Source organism: Dermacentor variabilis, chromosome 9, assembly GCF_050947875.1.
Source record: "Dermacentor variabilis isolate Ectoservices chromosome 9, ASM5094787v1, whole genome shotgun sequence".
Classification (NCBI taxonomy): Eukaryota; Metazoa; Arthropoda; class Arachnida; order Ixodida; family Ixodidae; genus Dermacentor; species Dermacentor variabilis.
Genome location: NC_134576.1, coordinates 83,523,097 through 83,543,701, shown reverse-complemented (window position 1 = coordinate 83,543,701; position 20,605 = coordinate 83,523,097). Strand labels below are relative to the sequence as shown.

The 20,605-nt window shown below is 45.8% G+C and overlaps 1 protein-coding gene across 1 annotated transcript in view; it reads right to left on the bottom strand.

Moving 5' to 3' along the window:
• Nucleotides 1–20,605, bottom strand: part of LOC142558420 (calcium-activated chloride channel regulator 1-like) — a 116,253-nt gene that overhangs the window by 92,745 nt on the left and 2,903 nt on the right. Inside the window, exons 2-5 of the mRNA XM_075670555.1 lie at nt 15,998–16,125; nt 11,729–11,843; nt 6,542–6,769; nt 3,307–3,594 (exon numbers count right to left, since the gene is read on the bottom strand). Of these exons, the coding sequence (XP_075526670.1) occupies nt 3,307–3,594; nt 6,542–6,769; nt 11,729–11,843; nt 15,998–16,125 (759 nt within the window). The remainder of the gene's footprint in view (nt 1–3,306; nt 3,595–6,541; nt 6,770–11,728; nt 11,844–15,997; nt 16,126–20,605) is intronic.

The window sequence follows — 20,605 nt, the reverse complement described above, 5'->3', positions numbered from 1 at the left end:
GCAGTTGTGTGCGTAATTTACGAAGGTATGTTATCTTTCAAATAATTGATTTTGGGTGGCTAAAGCAAATCCGTAGTTTGGAGCCTGTCTTTCACATTGTGTAGTTGAGCGAATATATGCTTATTAATCATGCTTCTGTAAGAGCTAAGAACAAATTTTGCAATTAGGCGTTCTCTGAAAGCCTAACTGATGCGGAAAAATATCGTGCGTAACATCGACCTGACCGCTTCCAGCCTTTCGAGATATTGTCATGAATGGCACAGCTCCGTGAGCATGTTACTTGCGGCCAGACGACTGTCGATATTTATTTACATCGTTTTTCCGAAGCCAAGTCGTTTTAAGTAGAAATTTCAATGTAGCAACGAACGTGCGCTGCCGAAAGCTTCCTTGGTCACAGAAACGATACACGATTAAATGATAGTGCAGATTTAGCGCGTCATTGCCCTCAGGACGTTGAGCTGCCACCGACGGAAGCAAGATAAAGAAGTTGAACTGATTGGCAGCTTGTTACGAGGCTGTGCCAGCCAAGAGCGGCAATACTGACGTCACAGGCGCTTTTTTTTTGTTGATTTCGCTTTAACAAAGAGATAATGCTACAAATGCAGTGTCATTTGTTCTTGTCTGGAAAATTTAAACACGGCTTTTAATGGTCTCCGCATTGCCTTTGTTTCCAAGAGCAGGTGTAAGGAGGAAAATATTCGCTCACACCTGAAAACACACACACCCTCGCACGCACACACACGCACTGTCTCTCCCTCGCACGAGCACACACTCTCTTCCTCACAAGCACTCACACGCTCTCTCCATCACACGCACAGATATCCATGCGCACACAAACACGCACACTTTTGCCCGCAGGCATGCATGCTGAAAGACGAACACGCACGGTCGCACACGTGCAAATTCACACGTCGCCATGCATGCGCCGCAAACACGCAAGCGCTCACACATATGCACTAATACGCAGATGCAGGCACGCACACACGCCGCGAACGCTTACACATGCATACACGCACTCGCATGCAAGCATACGCAAATACGGAGGCACTAGCCCGCGCACACACGCTCGCTTCGCACGGACGCACACGCACAGTCTGTCTCTCCCTCGCGCATGCACAAGCTCTCTCTCCCTCGCCCACACGCACTCTCTCTGTCTCCCCCGCATAGAAGCGCACTCTCCGTCACGCGCATGTACTCTCTCTCCATCCGTCACACACACACACACACACACACACACACACACACACACACACACACACACACACACACACACACACACACACACACACACACACACACACACACACACACGCACGCACGCACACACACACACACACTACACGCACACACAGGCACCCATGCGCACACAAACACGCACACATTTTTTCGCAATCGTGCATGCTAAAGTTCCAAAACACGTTGGCACGCGTACACGTTCACACGCGCCCACGCGTGCACGGCAAGCGCGCGCACACGCGCCCGCACACGCAGGCACGCACACGCACCGCGAACGCTTACACACCCATGCACGCACTCGCGCGCATGCAAACGCAAATACGGAGACACACGCCCACACACTCATACACAGAGCGCACACGCGCATAGAACCCTACCAAGGCACCCTCAAGACATGCACACACATAACCACTATGTACCATCTCGGCTGCTTCTCAAAAACCTGCACGTGCTAATAGGCTGCATAACACTCCCTCTACCATTACCTTCTCAATGCCAACTGGAATAAACCGCTTTACGGTTCAAATTTGGCGCTTCTTCAAGTCAATGTGCCATCTGGAGGGATGGTGCAAAACCATTTCCTCCTGTAGTGGGACTTCACCTGCTCTACCTGACCTGCTTTGCCTGCTTTAACGCACCCCCAATGTTCTAAGTGCCAAAATACATATGTTGTTAGAACGGGCTACTCTGTTGTTGTAGTCAGTTGAAGCTTTTTGACCCTCTGCCGATATTCTGAAATATAATTTTGAAAAAAGAAATTTCCCATTGAGTTACGCTTGTGCGTTGCTGTGAGTTCCGAAGGATAAAGTCCAGAATTCCTGGACGTGTTTTTGTCCCTTTCAGTATAAGCACATTTCATAAATGCATCTAGTCCTCTGCAGCGTCCTTCGGGACATGCCTACGAAATTTCGACATTGCTTCGTCGTCCATACGTCGCATTTCACCACAATGCACTAGAGTAACTCTATCAACAGCACCTTCGAAAATTGATATTTAAATATATCGGCCGAAACGCAACAATTTCTGTTCGCAGTGCCGAAGAAAAGATTTGTCTGATAACATACGCTTTTACGGCAGTTAGTCGTAACTTCCCTGCTGTGTTATAGTAGTGTTTTAGTCCTGACCAAAATGCTGCTACAACGCAGCAAAGAAGTTTAGACTAAGTACCGTAGATGCCTACCTTATCAGAAGAGAGTAATTGATAGCTGAAAGTTGTTTAAATTCGGTTAGTCTATTCACATGTTAGTCTTATAAAGTATTTCTCAGTGAGCTACGCTAGTGCGTTGTGGCATGTTTAACGGATGGCCGAAGGAGCAATGGCTGCAATTCATGGGCAAGCATGGAAGGATACGCGGGGGAGGAATTGCAAGGTGTTATGCCATTACGAAAGGCTACGATTATAAATCCGCTACAGCAACCGCGAAGGTAAAATGGGTTAGTTGCTCCTGTTCTGAAGCTTACCTATAAATATTACCATATGCATTTTAATATATAGGTGCACAAGTTTGTGAGAATGGGCCCCTTTATTAAAGATTAGTATGTAACGTCTATTTATAGGTGCACAATACTGTGAGGTTATTGCCCTTTTTTGAAGATTACTTGAGCAAAGATTGCTCAGTAACTTATAATAATTTATAGTCGCATAAAATTGTCAGGAAGTGCACTTTATATAGACGTTATGCATGCGAAGAGTATAGACATGCCTGTTGGACGCAAGGGCGACGTTTCTGCTTCGCAGCAATGGTTCCTTATAGCGTGACAAGACAATGTGTCATCGCTGTGTATTGTTAACACTCCGTCCGAGGAGCTCGAGCGCAACGCTAAGCCTTTTTTCTCACTTGCTATGTTTCCTCTTTGGGTGAAAGTGCAAATATCAGTCAAAGGTAAAATATAAAGCGGCTCTATGGACCTGTCGACCTTTATGACCTCTATGGACTTTATGGAAATTTCTGAAACTCGCTGTACCTTTTGATTTCGATAAGGCGAAAACAATTCAGGAAGGTGTTGAAGCAACTGGAGTTGCAACAAAGTTTATATCTATGGTCTACTCTTAGATAACAGGGTACTGACCAAACGCTGTCTAGTGTGGCCGTGCTCTGGACTTTCGGTAGCTTCGACGTAGGCCTTCGGCGTGTTCCCATGGATGTCTGGAAAAAAGAAGGTCTTCCCTTTTGTTGCTGTAGCAGTTTTCTCAAGCTTGTCTTCAGCCTTGTCTCCTATTGCCATAGCCAGAACTTCGACCTTTTCCTCTAAGAGTTGCGGCAAGACGTCGTCAATGTAGGGGTGTTCATTCTCTGAGCCGTCGGTCAAAAGCACTATAACTGCGCCCTCTGGAGTCTCGTCAACAGAACGCAGCACCTGCACACAAGAAAGATGGAATCAATATACTAGGGATGTAATAATACCATTCGTAATGACACTGATGATACAGTAGAACCTGGTTGATACATTCCCGCTACGTTCGTTTTTCCGGCGCCAACGTTCACATTCGAGAGCACATAAAATTACATAACAGAGTTACGCTCATTTTTTGCAGGATCATACCTTCCCGGAAAACACACATTTTCGGCACCGACATTCAGTGCATCGCCAAACGGCGATCGTATAATACGTTTTCCGGCCGCTAGATCCCACGTGAACAAGAAAAGGCGCTAGCTGCTCAGGTGATCGAGCACGGTATATAGCCGCCTGTCTCACTGGAAAACTACGGCGCGCGCAGTTCCTTATTCCGGTCCAAGCGAATCTCCGCGTGGGTCGTCGCACACCGAATTCACAGCTATCGCCGCCAAACCTATTGCAATAAGCATATTCACCTGGCTATTTTGCAGCGCGTGGTGCGTAGTGTCATTACTAGCGTACTGCACGCTTTTAGTAGGCGATAATCCGAACGCAGCGCCCTTCCCTGCTGCAGGCCACGTGATGTGGGCATCACGTTTCGCGTCAGCGGCAACCGGTGTCACCCACCAGCGCGATTTTGTTTAGAATCCCCCTCGCCCTCTTGAAATACCGCGCAAGAACAAAACAACAAAACGCGTCTCAGGCCGCAGGAGCATCACCAGCTCGACGCGTGTCGGCGTCTCGTGCCGTAACAATCCGCGCTAGGCTTCGCATTATGTAGATGTCAACAAAAGTTGAGTCTGTCAATTTTTTTTTTGTTATTCGGATTGTACGTTTACCCGGTAAGTACATTTTATCTCGCGGTTTTTCCCGAAAACGTATGAACGAGGTTCTACTTATATTTAAGTTGTACCCTTGCCGGAATATTGTATCGGTCTTGGACCTAGATCATTTGGCGGCACAGCAAATAAAGATATATTGCCACATAAGGTAAAAGCTTTCTGCCCATTTCTATGTACAATCATTCTCTTATCGTATTCGTGTAGCGCGCCGAAAGGCTCGTATACTGTAAATACCGATTTAAGCTCAGATTTACCCCTTTCTCTGTGAATGAAAAACAATTTCTTTAAATGAGAAACAAAATAATGGGTGGATGAACATAAAAGCAGCTAGAGATTACACAAGGATGATAAGCTCTCACATGAGGGACACAGCGTCTGCACAGGCACACCCATCCTTGAATATCGGAGCACTCACACTCAAGTATTTTGAAGTAATACTTATGTTTCTTGAACAAATGCCGCCATGCACGTGTGTTTCGAATAACTCATTTTTTCCGCAGACACACTCTTTTTCTTACTGCAACTATTACATAATATAACTGACTGCTCAAATCTGGGACGGCAATTTAGAAGGTTCATACAGCGCCCCATAACCGCCTCCATTAAATTATATCTGACTCGTTTTAGAGCGCAGCTCTTTGGCGTCCGTTCCTGGGTTTCGCGTCGTCGTCGTCGTCGGCCTCGTAACCAGCTCCGCCCCCCTTTCATCCCCCCAGCGCTAGCAGCGACCGACTGATACCGCTGGATGCCGCTGACGCCGCTAGAGAGTCAAGATAACGTGACTGCATAGAACACCGTCGCCGCCATGCAGAAAGAGGAGGAAAGGGTCCCCCCCCCCCCTGTTCTTGTGTGGCGGATAGGGTGCTCTTCAGTTGCCGACGCGCCGGTTATTCGTTGTCCCTGAAACCAACTCCGCAGCTGGGGTTGACTCACTATCGGCGTCAGCGGCATCAGTCAGTCGCTGCTATCTCTTCCCTCCTCCCTTTATCGTGTTGTCCGCTTGCTGCGCGCGCTTCTGCCCCCATCGTTTGCCGCTGGGTGTACACGCCGCCCCCCTCCCCCCTCTTCCTGCGAGTCTCCGGTTGTCAAAGCGCCGGCTCGAACTTAATTCATTTCTTCGCTCCTCCTCCAATGCAACCCCTGTGCGGTGGCAGTCAGAGAGCCAGATCGGTGGCGGCGGATCTGTATATATGCACCGCCCGAGCCGAAATTGCCGCTGCCGTTCGCCCTGTGCTGTGGCAATCAGAGAGCCAGATCGGTGGCGGCTTGACATAAAGACAAACAGCAATTTCCTAACACTTATGCGGGAGAACCTCCCGTTCCTCTCGCTCGTAACGCGTCCCACGGCTGTGACAACCTCGCGAGGCACTTGTATAGATCTCATCTTTGAGAATCAAGCATTGGTGTACCAAGTCAAACATATATCAGTCTATTTCTCCGACCCCAAAGCTTCCTTCATGACTGTCAAGAACTGTTAGTGGAGTCTTTGTTAAAGGAATACGTGTGAAAAATAAAAAAAAATTCTGTGATAGCGCACACATGTGTTGCTCGATTTCTTTGCCTCAATCTATCGAAAAGGTGAAACAGCTTATTTGCTGCGCTCAAATTTCGCATTAGGAAGTAACGTAATCGTCGGTAATTTTTTTCTTTAAACGCACAATTTATTTTTCAAACCATCCTCTCGATAAGCGTGCAGCGTCATTGCTACAAAAGGGGAAGGGGAGGGGGGGATGGCTGCCGTGCAAAACCAAACATAGAGAAACCTAGTATGATAAAGCACATGCCGAGCATCAGAATAAGGTTGCACAGAGGCGGCAAGAAAATTATCTGCGCAATTCCAAGGCAAAGCACAGCAAACATTAGCAGTGCACCGGCAAATACGCTGGGATGTATACAAGCCACTTACTTATTACCGATGCGATTGACCCGCACATCAAATTTCGACGATGAACGCAACGCCTGTGGCGAGCACGGGGGTTCAACTTGCGTTTGTACGCACAAGATTGCCCGAGAAAAAAGGTTTGTTTTGCGATATTCCTAGTTCTGATTCTTCACAACCAGGACAGCGTGCCAATACAGGTGCTTTTTTAAAGAGTGGGTAATAAAATTTTCACGATATTGCGTACCTCAAGCGCCTTCTCCAGAGCGCAACCAATACAGGTGCCGCCTGACGTTGACATGTTGTTCACAGCATCGCGAAAGCCTCCCACGGTTGCTTTATTGACAGCCGCCATCGGGTGCTGCACCTCTGCCACCCTGCTGAACTTGACGATGGCGAGCCGGATCGAGTCGTCGAGTAAGCTCAGGAGGAAGCCAACAACTGCATTCTTCACCATTTGCAGGCGCTTGTGTCTCTGCAATATGGAAGGCATACAGTGCAGACATTGTCCAGAATAGCAAGGCGGGAGTAAAAATGTTGCGCCTTGTGTGGAGTGGTGTGGTCATGGCACTGGCGTGCCACAAGATAAGGAGAAAGCGGGACAAGTCATCGACTAAAGAGACATTGTTAGTTTTAAATATTTCACTAGAAGACGCTGCATAGACAACTCGTTTAACACAGTGCAACATCTGACACAAGATCGATCTAATGTGTATTTACAGAACCAATTTTTTATGTTGCTCCTTGAATAAAAAAAGCGTTAGAATTCACAGAACGCAGGTATCACATTTGAAAATTATAATTAGCAACATTATTTCAAATTGGCAAGATCCCAAAACAATCTATAGCACGGTGTTTTCTTTCGGAGTCAACACACATACACGTTTTAATATACCGTGTACTTCATTCGGTCTAAACAGTCGATTGGGCAATTTCATTAAACCTTACGCAACGTATGATGGGAAACTCAGTCCGAACGCGAAAATGAAGACCCCCCTTTTTGACTTAACAGCTATGCAGCGTTCTGGGGGCTCTAGGAATCGCACCAGCGACTTCTTACTGAGAAGGAGACGGGGTAGTTGGAACAATTCCCGGCCGCTGCATTCGAGAGATCATTTAAACAAACAGTGGCACTCGGAACATGTGTTTAGATTGTAGTGAGAATAGAGAAGATTGCGTGTTATATAGAGGGACACGAGCATGCTCGTATCTGATAAACAAGAGATATTATCTTTAATTTGGCTGTGAAAGTGGTGCAAGCATCACATGCATGTGACGTCGCTCGACAGTGAAAAAGTGTATGGAACCTCTGCACCGTCACGTAACAAAAAATTGTGCAGGAAGAGTTTTCTTACTTAGATGCAATATTGTATCAATTGCCTGAACTTGAATTTCATCTTGTCCTGCTAACTTAACACGAGAGAGGTATTTCTTTCATGTTTCATGTTAGCGCATGTCGGAAAGTTCCACCGCTTGTGAAAATGAATGGAGCCACAGTGATTGGAGTAATGCATCGACACGTGGTCTCTGAGATTGCCATCGCGTCCAATGATTACTATCGCCGCTATCCGTACACACTTTTAAGGGGAAGCTATGCAGATACAAAAATTCTATTGTAAAAATTTCTACTCGTTTACCGCAGAAAACATTGCACATTGAGACACTCCAAATGGAGGGATTTCTATTGTGCTACAAAATATAAAGTCCTTGAAAAACGGTAGACAGTCTCTTTAACATGTATGCGCATTACGTACGCGAGAATTGATGCAGTCTGATGGGTGCCGAGTGAAAAAAAAAGCGTTGAGCGTTATTTATGTGCATGTAACGCCCCATGGATGGCAGAAATAATCGCAGAACCCTCCCCTGCGACGTCCTCTGAAACGACTCTCTGATATTCTGAAGCGCAAATATTTATATTTTCAATTCCACTTGTAATAAACCTATCCAGAATATATAGAGAAGAAAGCGGGCTAACCGAGGTGCCCGTTTTATTAGTCAAGTTTTATTATTAGATAATATCGAGTTATTGAATCAAATATTTTAAACAGGTTGTGGATTTTCGCCCTGCCCCCTCCCATGGCAAGAAAAATATTACTACCACTGGCACATCTTTTTAGAGGCTTTGTACTATTATAGTATCAGCTTAAATAATCGGTCAGGCCTCCATCTCGCGATCTTGAGGAAAACCGTATCGGCCCAAGGGCTGCCTCCGATACTGGCGCAGTGGGCATTTTGAGGCCACGTATATCATGCACCATTCCCAATGTTCGAATAAGGAACAAGACAAACGCAAAATGTAATAGCCTTTTAACATAAATTCACATCACTACGGCGTGCTAGATGCCTTGATGCCATTTTGCGTAAGGAGAAGCGGCCGCTTAATATCCATACGGCGTATACATTCTGCATGTAACATGTGCGCTGGCAAACGTGAGAGCAAGAGAACCCGGACGCGTATTTCCAATTGCTATAGTAGGTACAGCGGGGTGTGGCATTTGCGGAGACGACGGACGTTTGCGCGCATGCGCGAGTAAGAGCGGGTGCGAAAGAGGAAATGAGGGGATTTTTGCTCGTTTAATATACGACTCTGCCTAGGCACTACGGTGGAGTTTCTTAGCGCGTGTTGTATGCCCTTGTCCCTAGGCGTGCCGGCAGAAGTAATGGGGCGTGGTAGTGCTGAACTTAGCACCGCAAGTGGGTGGCTTGACGCAATTATATTTATTCAATCGTGTTTTTTACTAATTCAAACAACGTGCCATTATTTCGCACTATTGGTGGCGCCTCCAGGACACCAAAGCGGCAACGGGGACATCAAAGCTAGAACCCGGACTGGTCCGTGGGTTGGGGCTCGCAGGTCCGCGAGAGCGGACAGCCCAATTTATACTGCGGTCTAGTTTGTTTACGCTCCACCGCTGGTTGCCCGCGCGGTGAGACAGTAGGCACGGACGCCCCATTTGGTGATTGCTGCGTCTGAAGGGGCAAGGTTCTGATTGGTGTTGTTTAAGTCAGGGGTTGCTGTTTTCGTCGCGATAATAGATTGGATTTTTTACAAGCACTGCTCAAGGAGGGCACATGTAACCGGCAAACGGAGGCCTCAGGAGGGCACTTGAGCTTATATTAAAGCAGGATACTCAGGGCACCCAAGGCGTAGAGTGGGTATCAAAGCTGGAAGCACGGCGGCCCGTGGGTTGGGGTTGCTGAGGCCGAACCGTGCCAGGGCGTGTTCGCATAAAAAATTGGCTGTCCGCGACAGCGGACAGCCGCTCTTTCGCACGTGCAGCCCCGGAAAGCGCCAACCCACGGACCAGTCCAGGTTCCAGCTTTGCATGGTGTCTCTGTTGCCACTTTGGTGTCCTGGAGGTGCCATCAATAATGTGAAATAACAACACGTTGTTATAATTAGTAAAAAAACACGATTCAGTAACTAGTGACGCTAAGTTCAGCACTACACCACCCCACGACTTCTGCAACATCAGTCAGGACTTCGCCACTGAAGGTACGCCGGACATATTTTATCGCGTCTGCGGCGCGGGTGCTGAGTCAGTCATCGTTACTGGCGGCCTTTCACTCAATTTGGTTCAAGCGTGATTGCTAAGGCACTCTGCCTTCTAGATTTTCAACATATGCGGTCAGGGCTCTACTACGGTCGCTACTGTTCCCACAGAAACTTCTGTAGTGTTATTTACAAGGTACATTGCCGGAAGGCGCGACAAAGCTATGATCCGCCACGATTGAGTTAGCACGAGCGCCGCAGGTGAGAGACAGTCTGTCCGACGCAACGGTCACCAAATCAGCCGTCAGTGCCCGTTGCTTCACCTAATTTACTGCGCCAGCAGCCAGCGTCCGAACGCAAACGAACGACCCCACTCCGCAACGCCCGCATGCCTAGGGACAAACGCCTGCATAGAAACCTCCTCCGTAGTGCCTATGCAGAGTAATAAATTCAAGGAGCAAAAGCACCCAGATTTTCTCTCTTGCGCCCGCTCTTACTCGCGCTTGCACACAGACAGCTGTTGATCCCCCAAATGAACGTCTCATAAGAACCCGGTTGGCTGCATTAGCATAGAAAAGCGAGCAAGTTGGTAAGCATTCATGACGACGCATTTTTGTGCAGCGCTCACAATTCGACAAAGTACGAAGCAGAAACACACATGCGTGAAATAATTGAAGCACTTCACATCAGAAGAAAAGGGGCTGTCGGTCAACCGTCAATTCGGCTATGGGACAAGGAATTTGAATGTCGGACTAGCACGCGAGGCAGAGTCACATAGGAGCCGACGACGGGCTCCAAATCTGGGTATGCACCAATAAGGCAGCAACGCTTCGGCCGGGGTTCATCGCGTGTCCAAAGACTACGGATTGCTCTCTTCCTCGATGTTTTTCAAAATGAATGTCAGCTGAGATTCAACGCATGTGTGTTTCTGCTTCGCCCTTCGTGGAATTGTGAGCGCTGCACAAAAATACACCATGAATCCCGTCAAGCCTATTTAGAAATGCTGGCTTTTGAATTTATGCTGACGGTAATCTTTTTAGATGCAAATTGACGTTCAGGAGCTGTTTGCGTAGCTGTGTTTAGGAGTTTCCTTAAGCCCTGCTTTTGAGCCTCATCACTTTCCAAAAAGATTCTTGGATAGACTTAGGCTATTTATAGTGCAGACTGTAGAGAGATTCTGGGAGGCCATTCGAATGACTAAGCAACATGTGTTGTGGAGGAAGGTGTCTTATTTTGGCGTCTTCCGTTTATAGGCTCTTGAATAGTATGTGCCGTCCGTTGATACATTCTTCTACGCCGTGCAATACAGTACAGCCACGCGTTTCCGGGATCCTCCAGGAGCTTAATATTCGTGCTACATTCGGGTGGATAACATTATCTTCCCTTTCAGGAGCTTAATATTATTTCAGAGCTTTCGGTCAGAGCGGGAGTGCGTGTGGAAGGTGACGAGCAATTATTTTTCATTTTTGTTGGAGCGCAATATTCTGCAGTACTATAGACAACGCCGCTGCTCTTCGCTTGAATTTCAAGGGAAGATCATGTGGCTACGGCTCACCGCGAATATTTCAGGAACGCTGTACCTTGAGTGTTTAATTCATTTCTTGTCTCGTTGAGAACTGCTCATTTGCCGGGCTAAATGATACTGTGATAACCTCTAAAATAATAAAGCTTCCAAACTACGTTAACAACATCGTGGCTTACTGCCCTCTGCAGAAATTTATTAAGTTTTTTTTACGAAGCCTGTTTTATAAATGCACTTAAAAAACAAGTCGGTACAAAATTCTTGTCTACATGAGCTGGTTAATGCGCTAGGTATTCAGTAATTTGCAATGAATGCTCAGTAATCGCTTAACAGCTTACGCCAGGCCAGAGTTTGAAATGTGGGAGAACGTTGCGGAAGGTTAGTAATAACAAACAGCGCGAGAAGCAGAAGGCACTTACCGACATGCTACGGGAAACGTCCAGAGCAAAAACAATTCGCTGGATCGTTTTAGGTTTTTGCTGAACTTCTTCAAAATCCACCTGGATGAGTTTGGACATGTTGGGTGGGGGCAGCCTGAATATAAAGTTGAAACCTTGTCACTTACTACGAAGGCACGTGCTAAGACAGGTGTGGACAGATAATACGAGGAACAGCGCGGGCATGGTTCGAAGCGACGGTAAGAGTTTGAAGTAATAGTTATGTGGAAACACGCAAGGTGGAGAGAAGTAATTGATGAAGGGAAAATTAGACACCCACCGAACAGTAGCAATTGCTACAAACGAAACCCTTGCGGGTTCCTCGAAAGAAAAGCCTGGCAGTTGAGGAAAAATTCGTCCTGGTCCGGGATGTGAAAGGGAAAATCAAACACTTGCTTTGCTTCGAGTGGTTGACAAATGCGAATTTGCCCGGATACCTCAGATGGTAGAGCGGCTGGCCCGGAAAGGCGGTGGTCCTGGGTTAGAGTCCCGGACCAGGACAAATTTTTCTTCACCTGCGAGGCTTTTCTTTTGAGGAACCCATATGGATTTCGTTTTTAGCCATTGCTACAATTCGGAGGATGCCTCATTTTCCCTTCATTAGTTACTGCTGTCCACTTTGCGGGTTTCCCCAGAACTATTACGCCGTACCACTTTCATGTTGCGGTGCCTCCTGATGCTGTGACGCTTCAATTCTTATTCTCGCCATGTCTGCAGTGGTGTGCAGTCGTCAGCAGGCACACGTTTTTCAAGGTATTTTGGCGGGGTTCTTTTTGTACTTTCTTTTCTTTTATGCTGCTCATGAGTTTGGGCTGGGCTGGAATTAAGGCTCGTGCACAACGCAAATACAGAATGGTTTCGGCAGTACACTTCAAGGCATATCGCCGGTGTTTCTCGTCGGGATAGTAAAAAACTGAACCAATTAATGCATGGCGAAGACGAGTTTGAATAGCTGAACTGCAACCCAAAACAAATGGCGATAGACAAGCGACCTACCTGTCTGTCTCCCTCTTTCCCGTGTTTCAGTGCAGCTTCTCATGCCCGCCTTCGTCTTTCTTGTGCTGTGATTCTCGCCGTCCACAGGTTTTTTTGCACAACGGCACAATGGTTTCAATGGTTCCGGCACACGTTTTCGGTAGTGGTGCTCGATGTTGTAAGATAGTCAACATTTATGCATTGCTTTTTTTCTGTGTGCTGGTGGAGGGCTTTTGTAATAAGGGCTGTCTGTAGAGCTAAGTGATCTTTTGCACGCTTTGTTGCTCTTCTGTATGTTTACATAGCTCTTTTGTACAGCGTGCACTATTACGTGCTTGCATCGTTTGTAGGCACAAGCTATATACTGTCAGGTGTTCTTGAACAGTCAATATTTTTGCACATTACATAAAGCTTCGCTGTGCTCTACTGCTTGTAAGGACAAATTTCATTGCCAGTGGTACTATTTAAGCAGATGCCTTAGGTCTGCTACAATGATACAGGAGATGCTATAGCTGTTGATATCTACTCTTGGATTTTATCCCAATCACTGCATGTAGAGAAGCTAAAAACCGGTCACTTTAGGCGTCTCAGGCTACTTCGTGTACCTTACCCCTGCATTTTGAAACGTGCCTTAACTTGAAGCCCACACGTGATTTGGTCAAGATAAAGCCCGTCATGAACGCGTCTAAGGAAAGGCAATGATTATCTTTGCAACGTCCACTCCTGTCGATATAATGACTAAATCAATCATGAGCTTCAAGTAAACATGCATATCTGAATGCGGGGTAACTAGTAAGCTATGTGTTTGCATAGTTGAAAAGTTTCTGTCCTTTTTTCATGTTTAGGGTGCTCAAGCTAGCCAGCAAGAGAGTGATCTTCCAAATACGATTTACCCTCCAGGCCCACATAGCATCGTACCATGTACCTTTAGGAGTTCTGACAAATAGGCAGCTGTCAACTTGTAATGACAGTAATGGCTCGAAGGCTAAACCTCCCTATGCTCAGCGCAGCACAATAAAATTCCCTTTGAAGTGGCAACACATTGCAAAATGTTTCCTTTGTAATACAGCTGCGAGGGCAAATGCAATTAACCACTGCTGCCATGTTGAGCCCAGTGTATGAACACCAACCTGATAACGCAACGGAGATATAGATGTAGCAACTTGTCTTCAGCATCAGCTGAATCTATGATTTGACCTTTCATGGCACCTGATCGATCGCAAGTGCTACATAGGAGAAACTAAGACAAGGAGTAGCGAGCCAAGTGTTTCGAGGAACCCGTATGGGTTTCATTTGTAGCACTTGGCTACGTTTGGCTGTATGTCTCATTTTCCCGCTTATTAATTACTTCTCACCACCTTGCGGGTTTCCGCAGAACTATTACATTTTACATGTACAGCTAAGAACGCTACAGGAACATATGAGGTGTGACCCCCTGCCCAGACAGCTTGCACCAAGAAATGCGCACTACGCTCCTTAGAAAGAGAAATCTTTTTTATTGCGCAAAATGCAAAAAGGAAAAAAGAAGGCGACAGGAAAGAACGTACTCTTGTCGCCTTATCATATTCTACCTGCATTTTGCTCAATAAAACAATTTTTCTTGACTAAATAATGTTTCATCAAGCAGCCCAAAGCAGCCACCCTTCTGCCGCGCTACGCGACACATCCAAATATCCACTCTGTTCCAGCACATATAGGCATGCTCTGGGCCGCGTGACTCAGCACAATTGCAACAGTATATTGTTTTGAAACAGACCAATTTACTCAGGCATACGAGCGCTGTGCCTTCGTTCCCTTCTGTTATCTTCGTGCTTTGTTGCGCTCTGCCTCAAGTTAAGCGAGATATCTTGGCCGAGACTTGCCTGACTGGTTAAGCTGCACACAAGTGGTAACCGAAGATATTGAAGAAAGGAAAAAAATCTAATTTCGCTCTCAGTAGCGAGGACAAAATTTTCACATACACTTTTGACACCAATTTTCTTAGAATGAAGCAAAATTGTGTCTTGGACCTTACAGAGAAAGAAGTGATTCCCTAAAAAATGAAATATCGGTCTTCCATTGAATTACATTTCTTTGTAAGAACGCTTCTGTGATTTTTCTATTTTCCCATTAATTTTTAGTGTAAATATTCCAAAGGTATGAGAACTCTTTTCACAGGCTGTCTGCTTTTCTGCGCAAGTGGCGGTTTTTTTGCTTGTTTTTGTTTTAGCCATATGAACCCATGCTGTTGACATCAACTGTTAGCAGTTGAATGGGAGTCCTAATGGCCAAGTTCGTTTTACGATTGGTATGGCGCTAAAATCACGCAACGACATGCGAAGTTCAGTCGCTAGAAAGGTGTCGGAAATATGCTGCATGAAGTTTCTGTTTATGGGTAGTAGTTTGCATAAACTAATTACATAAATAATATGTAACTGATGTACTGCCAAACGAGCACCCGGTATAAGCCAGAACTGTATATTCATGGCTAACGAATTCGTGCTTATAAATGAACATCTGCGAATTGGTTATACTTATTGTAAATATTATTCTAATCAGCCAAAAAAAACGAGTGTGTTCTATGCTGTGTCGTAGTTCAATGGCACTAAAAATATTCTGTAGATGATAGTGCTGAAGGTCGCCAGAATCTGCTAGAATAAATAGCTCTTGTGAAACTATAGTCTCCTAAATTTACAACGAGAAGTGGCAAACTATGTTTTGATTATTTATGTCGGCGTTATGCATCGTAACAACTTTTTCCTGAGCTTAGAAAAGAATCAACAGTTATGTCAAACTTCAAGCTGTGCAGCCTCTACCGAAAGTGTACATGGCGTCAAACGTAAAAGACAGGCGTTGATTTGCAGTCAGAACTGCTTCGCGTATTCTTATGCTGGCAGAGTGCAACACTGTTTTACACTTTGACATAAATCATTATAATCCCCATACATTAAAAATCTAAATTATTCCAAAAAGGCGTTTTATAGCTCAGCAGAGGCATTCATACATTTTAATTTTTTGGTTCATACCAACACAAACAGGACTCTATAAAAGCATACACCACTGGCACTTTTCTTCCACAGTGTGATGTTAGTTTTAGATCATTCATCACTTCACCTGAAGCAGCCTTCAAGCCCTAATAACTCAATTATGTTACCTGCTCTGCAAATTCAACAACTAGTACCCATGCATTTCAGGGTGAGCTCACTGGGAGGAAACATCCGTCGATCGCCTTAAGATGACGAAAGAGGTGTGGAAGCAGAAAGCTGTCAGTTTATTAAAAAGAAAGATTCCACGTACTCTTTGAAGTCATCATTCTTGCTGATGACCTCCCAAGTTGAAGCACCATCGCACATCTTGTTATGCAGGTTCGGCGCAAAACGGTTGTGCGGGTGGCTTCCATTCTTGCCTTCACAAAAATGACTTATCTGTAATATAACAGCAGGCGCCTTATTACAGCGTGTAATAATAGCTAAAAATTCACGAATATTAAATAGCACTCAAGTTTGTGTCGCGTCTGAAAGAAAACGTTGGTCTGTTTGGAATACATGACGAAGATCTGACCGAGAAAGGATTATCAACGCGTAGGTTATCAATAAAGAGGCACAAAGGAAAATTAGACACTTCCTTTATTTTCCCATTTCAGTCACAGTTTAGGAAATCTCTCGCAAGTTTCAAGACCCGCCGGTAAATAAAATAATGCAAGTTGGTACCATTCACTGTGATTCAGTAAAGCTTTTGACATTCTCAATTCATGCTTCTGCTCAAGTTAACGCATTTTGCTATAACATTTCCAGCTGCCATACTTTTATGTTGCTATCATATTTACAGCTTATGTTATCTTAGAATAATTTGCGAGCTAGCGGCGTGTCTCATGTGTCAGTACTAGGATTCAGTTCAGTTTGTTTGAGTTTATTCTCAATTCAGTAGCAATGAATATATAACAGATAGTGTGCGGACGAGGGTCCCAAGGTCAATGACTGCAACGGGGCCCTTGTTAAATCACTTGTTCACTTCTTAAATAATGTCTATTCCACTTGGATTTCGTTCCATCTATTATAGGCCGATTCTCATTAAAATTTACGTTGTTAGTGACTCGTGCCTTGAAGTGCGAGTTTTATTTTTCTGAATGGTGTAATATCATAAACCTCGTCTTCAATGCTGTTTAGAGCAGAGCTGTGACTTTTTCTCGTGAAACAGCAAGTATCACGTTTCCTTATTCTGCAGATTCTGTGCCGCTGTGTGAGGCCCTTGTGTTTAAAAATATTCGCGAACTCCTTGCTGCAACGTTCACTTTTCTGCTCGGACTAAACGCTATGTAGGTTCTGCTTGCAGACTATAAAAAAATACAATTCTTCACCAATTGTACGCAACAATGTGTTATCCTTAACTTCAATAAGTGGACTACGGAATGACACCTTTAAATACTACTGAAATTGTAAAGAGGGTCCAGAATAAAATCGGCATATGGCATTTTGCTTTCCTAACACCAGCCCTGCAACATATTGTTACGTTGCCTAAGGCACACATAATAAAGATGTATTTACAATATTTAAAAGTGAGACAACGATGCATAAATAAGATTGCTGTCGAGGCCGATTCCGCCAACACACGTTAAATCGTCTTCTTCTGACTGGCGCCACTCTTGGTTGAGTGTCGTAACAATATTGGCACGTGGTAGTGACGGTCAAGAAGCACAGCAGCAGAACTGTCAATAGTTTGACTAATCTTTTTATTGGGCGAACGTGTGCCCACAAAGGCAAGTTGCACTCAAACCGCAACGATGACCGCTAACACAGTTGGCGATCGTGGAAAATCTGAACTGCCGGTCATGCACGTCGGCTTTTATACATAAGTCATGGAAGTTTCCAGAGTAACAGCCGGTGCCCACGTGCTTTCCAGCAAGTACCACACCATTCGCTTCGCTCATACAATCAGATTACAGAAACCCTGGCGACAACCTACAAGGCATAGAACCATCGATAGCATTCCAGCATAGAGAAAGGAATATAACAAGAGCGGACACTCGGCGAAAATTGGAAACAGGAAACGCGTCACTTAACGCCGATGAATTGGGGCCGCGAGCATCGAAATAAAAAGAATGTGAAATGAGATTAGCAGAAATTGTTTTATATTTTTATTCTTTCCGGGAAGAAGTAAAAATATCTGCGTATAAATTAAATTAAACTTTGTGGCTTACTTCCGTTGCCTAGCGAAAGGCGAACCGGTGAATGACGAGCCAGATGTTTGCGTCATTCGTCAGACACACCGCCGAAGCGCGGAAGACCGGCCACGCATCTGAGCGTTGGATCGTTCGGGCACGCGTCTGCCTGTTTTTCTATTTTTCGATTTAGCCTGGTTTGGCGGCCTCCCGGCGAATTATTGCGTTCCTTCGCAACTTCGACATGGCGCCACTGCACTATTGGACTACGGCTAGGTGAGAAACTTTGTTCGATAGTCTGCGACGCACTTCAAGCAATTAGGCTTATTGCCCGACACCTAGGCTAAACTTGTTGCGACGGCCACTCAGAAAAGCAGCGTGGCCGTCGTGGGGCAGTTAATTTGAATTAATTAATCGTACTGGAAGCTGTTTGCGACGCTTTCTATGAGCACCAATATTATTTTAACTAATTTCTGTAGTTTTTGGGCATGCTAGTCGCACAAGGTGCTGTGACGCAGTTTCGCGTGTACTGAATTTTACTGCGACAAGTTTTTGCGCTTTCTCTGAGTGCCAACATTATTGAAACAAATTTCATTACTTTTTGGGGTACCTTTCGAGCGCAGTGGGCACGCCTGGCGCTGTGACGCGGTTAGCGAAAATCAGCTCGGCCGTGGTGCGCGGTTTCGCGCTTTAATGCACTGACAAGTTCATGGCCCTTTCTCTGACGCCCAACATTGCTGAAAATTATTTTCGGTACTTTTATGAGGCCCGCTCGCCACGCCTGTTGTGACGCAGCGAAGAGCAGCTCAGCCGTGGTGACAAAGTTAGTTAGGCGCGTACTGAATCTTACTGCGACAAGTTTGTGGTAATTTTTATGTCCCCGCAACAATTTAAGCCTTCTTTCGGTACCCACGCTTGTCGAAAACTCGACGCGCAATCGTCAAGAGTGATAACACGGGAGTGCGTTGCTTGCGCCTGCAGAACGCACAAGACATAAGCCAAGGAGCTCAAACGCCAGGAACTAGTAACTCGGAAATTCTGTCTTCTGAACGGCACCCACGCATTTGTCTTGAGTGCGAGTAGAAGGAATTCTGCGAGCGTCGAGCATGCTCTGGTTGAGAGCCTGTGTTGTGCCCACCTCTGTATATTCGTAGCGTACTATCGCGTCCGTTGTAGCCAAGTTCGCGAAACGCGCCGTAGCCCGCGCATTCGGTCTATTAAAGTGCAGGAAATAAGTCTTGGGAAGAGGGGAATGCTTGGAATTAGGATTTGTTTGTGGTATGTACGGTATTGCTGGGGAGGGGGGGGGGGGGGAGTCGGGTATTTTCTACGCCGTGTGTGTAAATACGAACTCCTTTTGTTTGTAATGATGTCCGTTCACCACTTTCGCGCGCTTCGCCCATACAGGCATTATTCTTACATGTTAATACCAAAATACCGTCTGGTGGAGCTTCCTGCGGAAACTACTGCTGCTTACCTGGTGCCACAATGTTGGATGAATGCACAAAAAGCCCGCGACGAGCATTTGTAAAGAATAAAATAAACATTTCCTCATTTCACAAGGTGTCCTGCGTTTTTATGAAATTGTACGTGGCACATGTTCAGTCGAGGCTTGCGAAGATCGTTAGCAATCAAATTTACTTATCAATAAAATGATTTGCAAATACACATTTAATAAATAAGAAAAACAAATATATTAATAAATATTTGCTGCAAAAAATAAAACCAATGGAGCCGGCGTGACGCGCAATAGCTAGTGTTCAACACGCGCGCGCCCAAAACAGAAACCGGAAGTGTGCTTCAGGTATTAACGCCCACGGCTTGGTGCGCTGCAGTCAATTCGGCCACTGGGCTCTATGGGAGTGTCCGCGTATTCCTTTCTCTATGATTCCAGCAAGTTCCAATCATGCAGGCGTGTCTTGCGCTGAGCGTTAACGAGCGTTAACGAGTTGTTATTGAGTGAAATACAGTCCCCGAGAAAAGAAAGGATAAATAACCACACGTGTCAACGCCCCCCTCTTAAAAATTATGATTCCGATGCTACAACCAAGAGCACAAGAAACTAAGGCACATACAGTGAAGTGAAATAAAGAAACGAAGTCCCTAGCTAGCGTTGGTAGAAGGGTTCAACGCGCAGAACATGGACTATTTCAGGCCGTAAGAGGCGCCACTGCGATTGCGAAATGCCGTCTCGCACGACTTCAAACTACAGCGCGGCAATATGTCGGATGACCTTGTAGGGTGCGAAGTACCATCGCGAAAGCTTCTCGCTAAGCAATCGACGGTATACTGGAGTCCAAACACGAAAACGGTCGCTGGGCTGGTATTCGACGTAGCGTCGTCCAAGATGGTAGCGTCGGCTGTCGCTCCTATACTGGTTTTTGATCCGCAGGCGGGCGATCTGTTGCGCTCCTTCGGCGAGCAGGAAATAGGCGGCAACGTCGAGATTCTCTTCGTCGGTAACGTATGGCAGCATGGCGTCGAGAGTCTTCGAAGAGTTTTTGCCGTAAACCAGCTTTAACGGCGTGATCTGCGCTATTTTTTTCACCGCCGTGTTGTGAGCGAAGGTTGCGTACGGCAGGGCGAAATTCCATAATCTGTGCTCATTGTCGACGTACATCGCTAACATGTCGGTGAGCGTCTTCTTCAGATGTTCCGTTAGGCTCTTCGGTGGCGGGTGGTAGGCAGTGGTAATCCGGTGACCTGTCTGACTACACTGCAGTATGGCTCGAGTCAGCTCAGCTGTG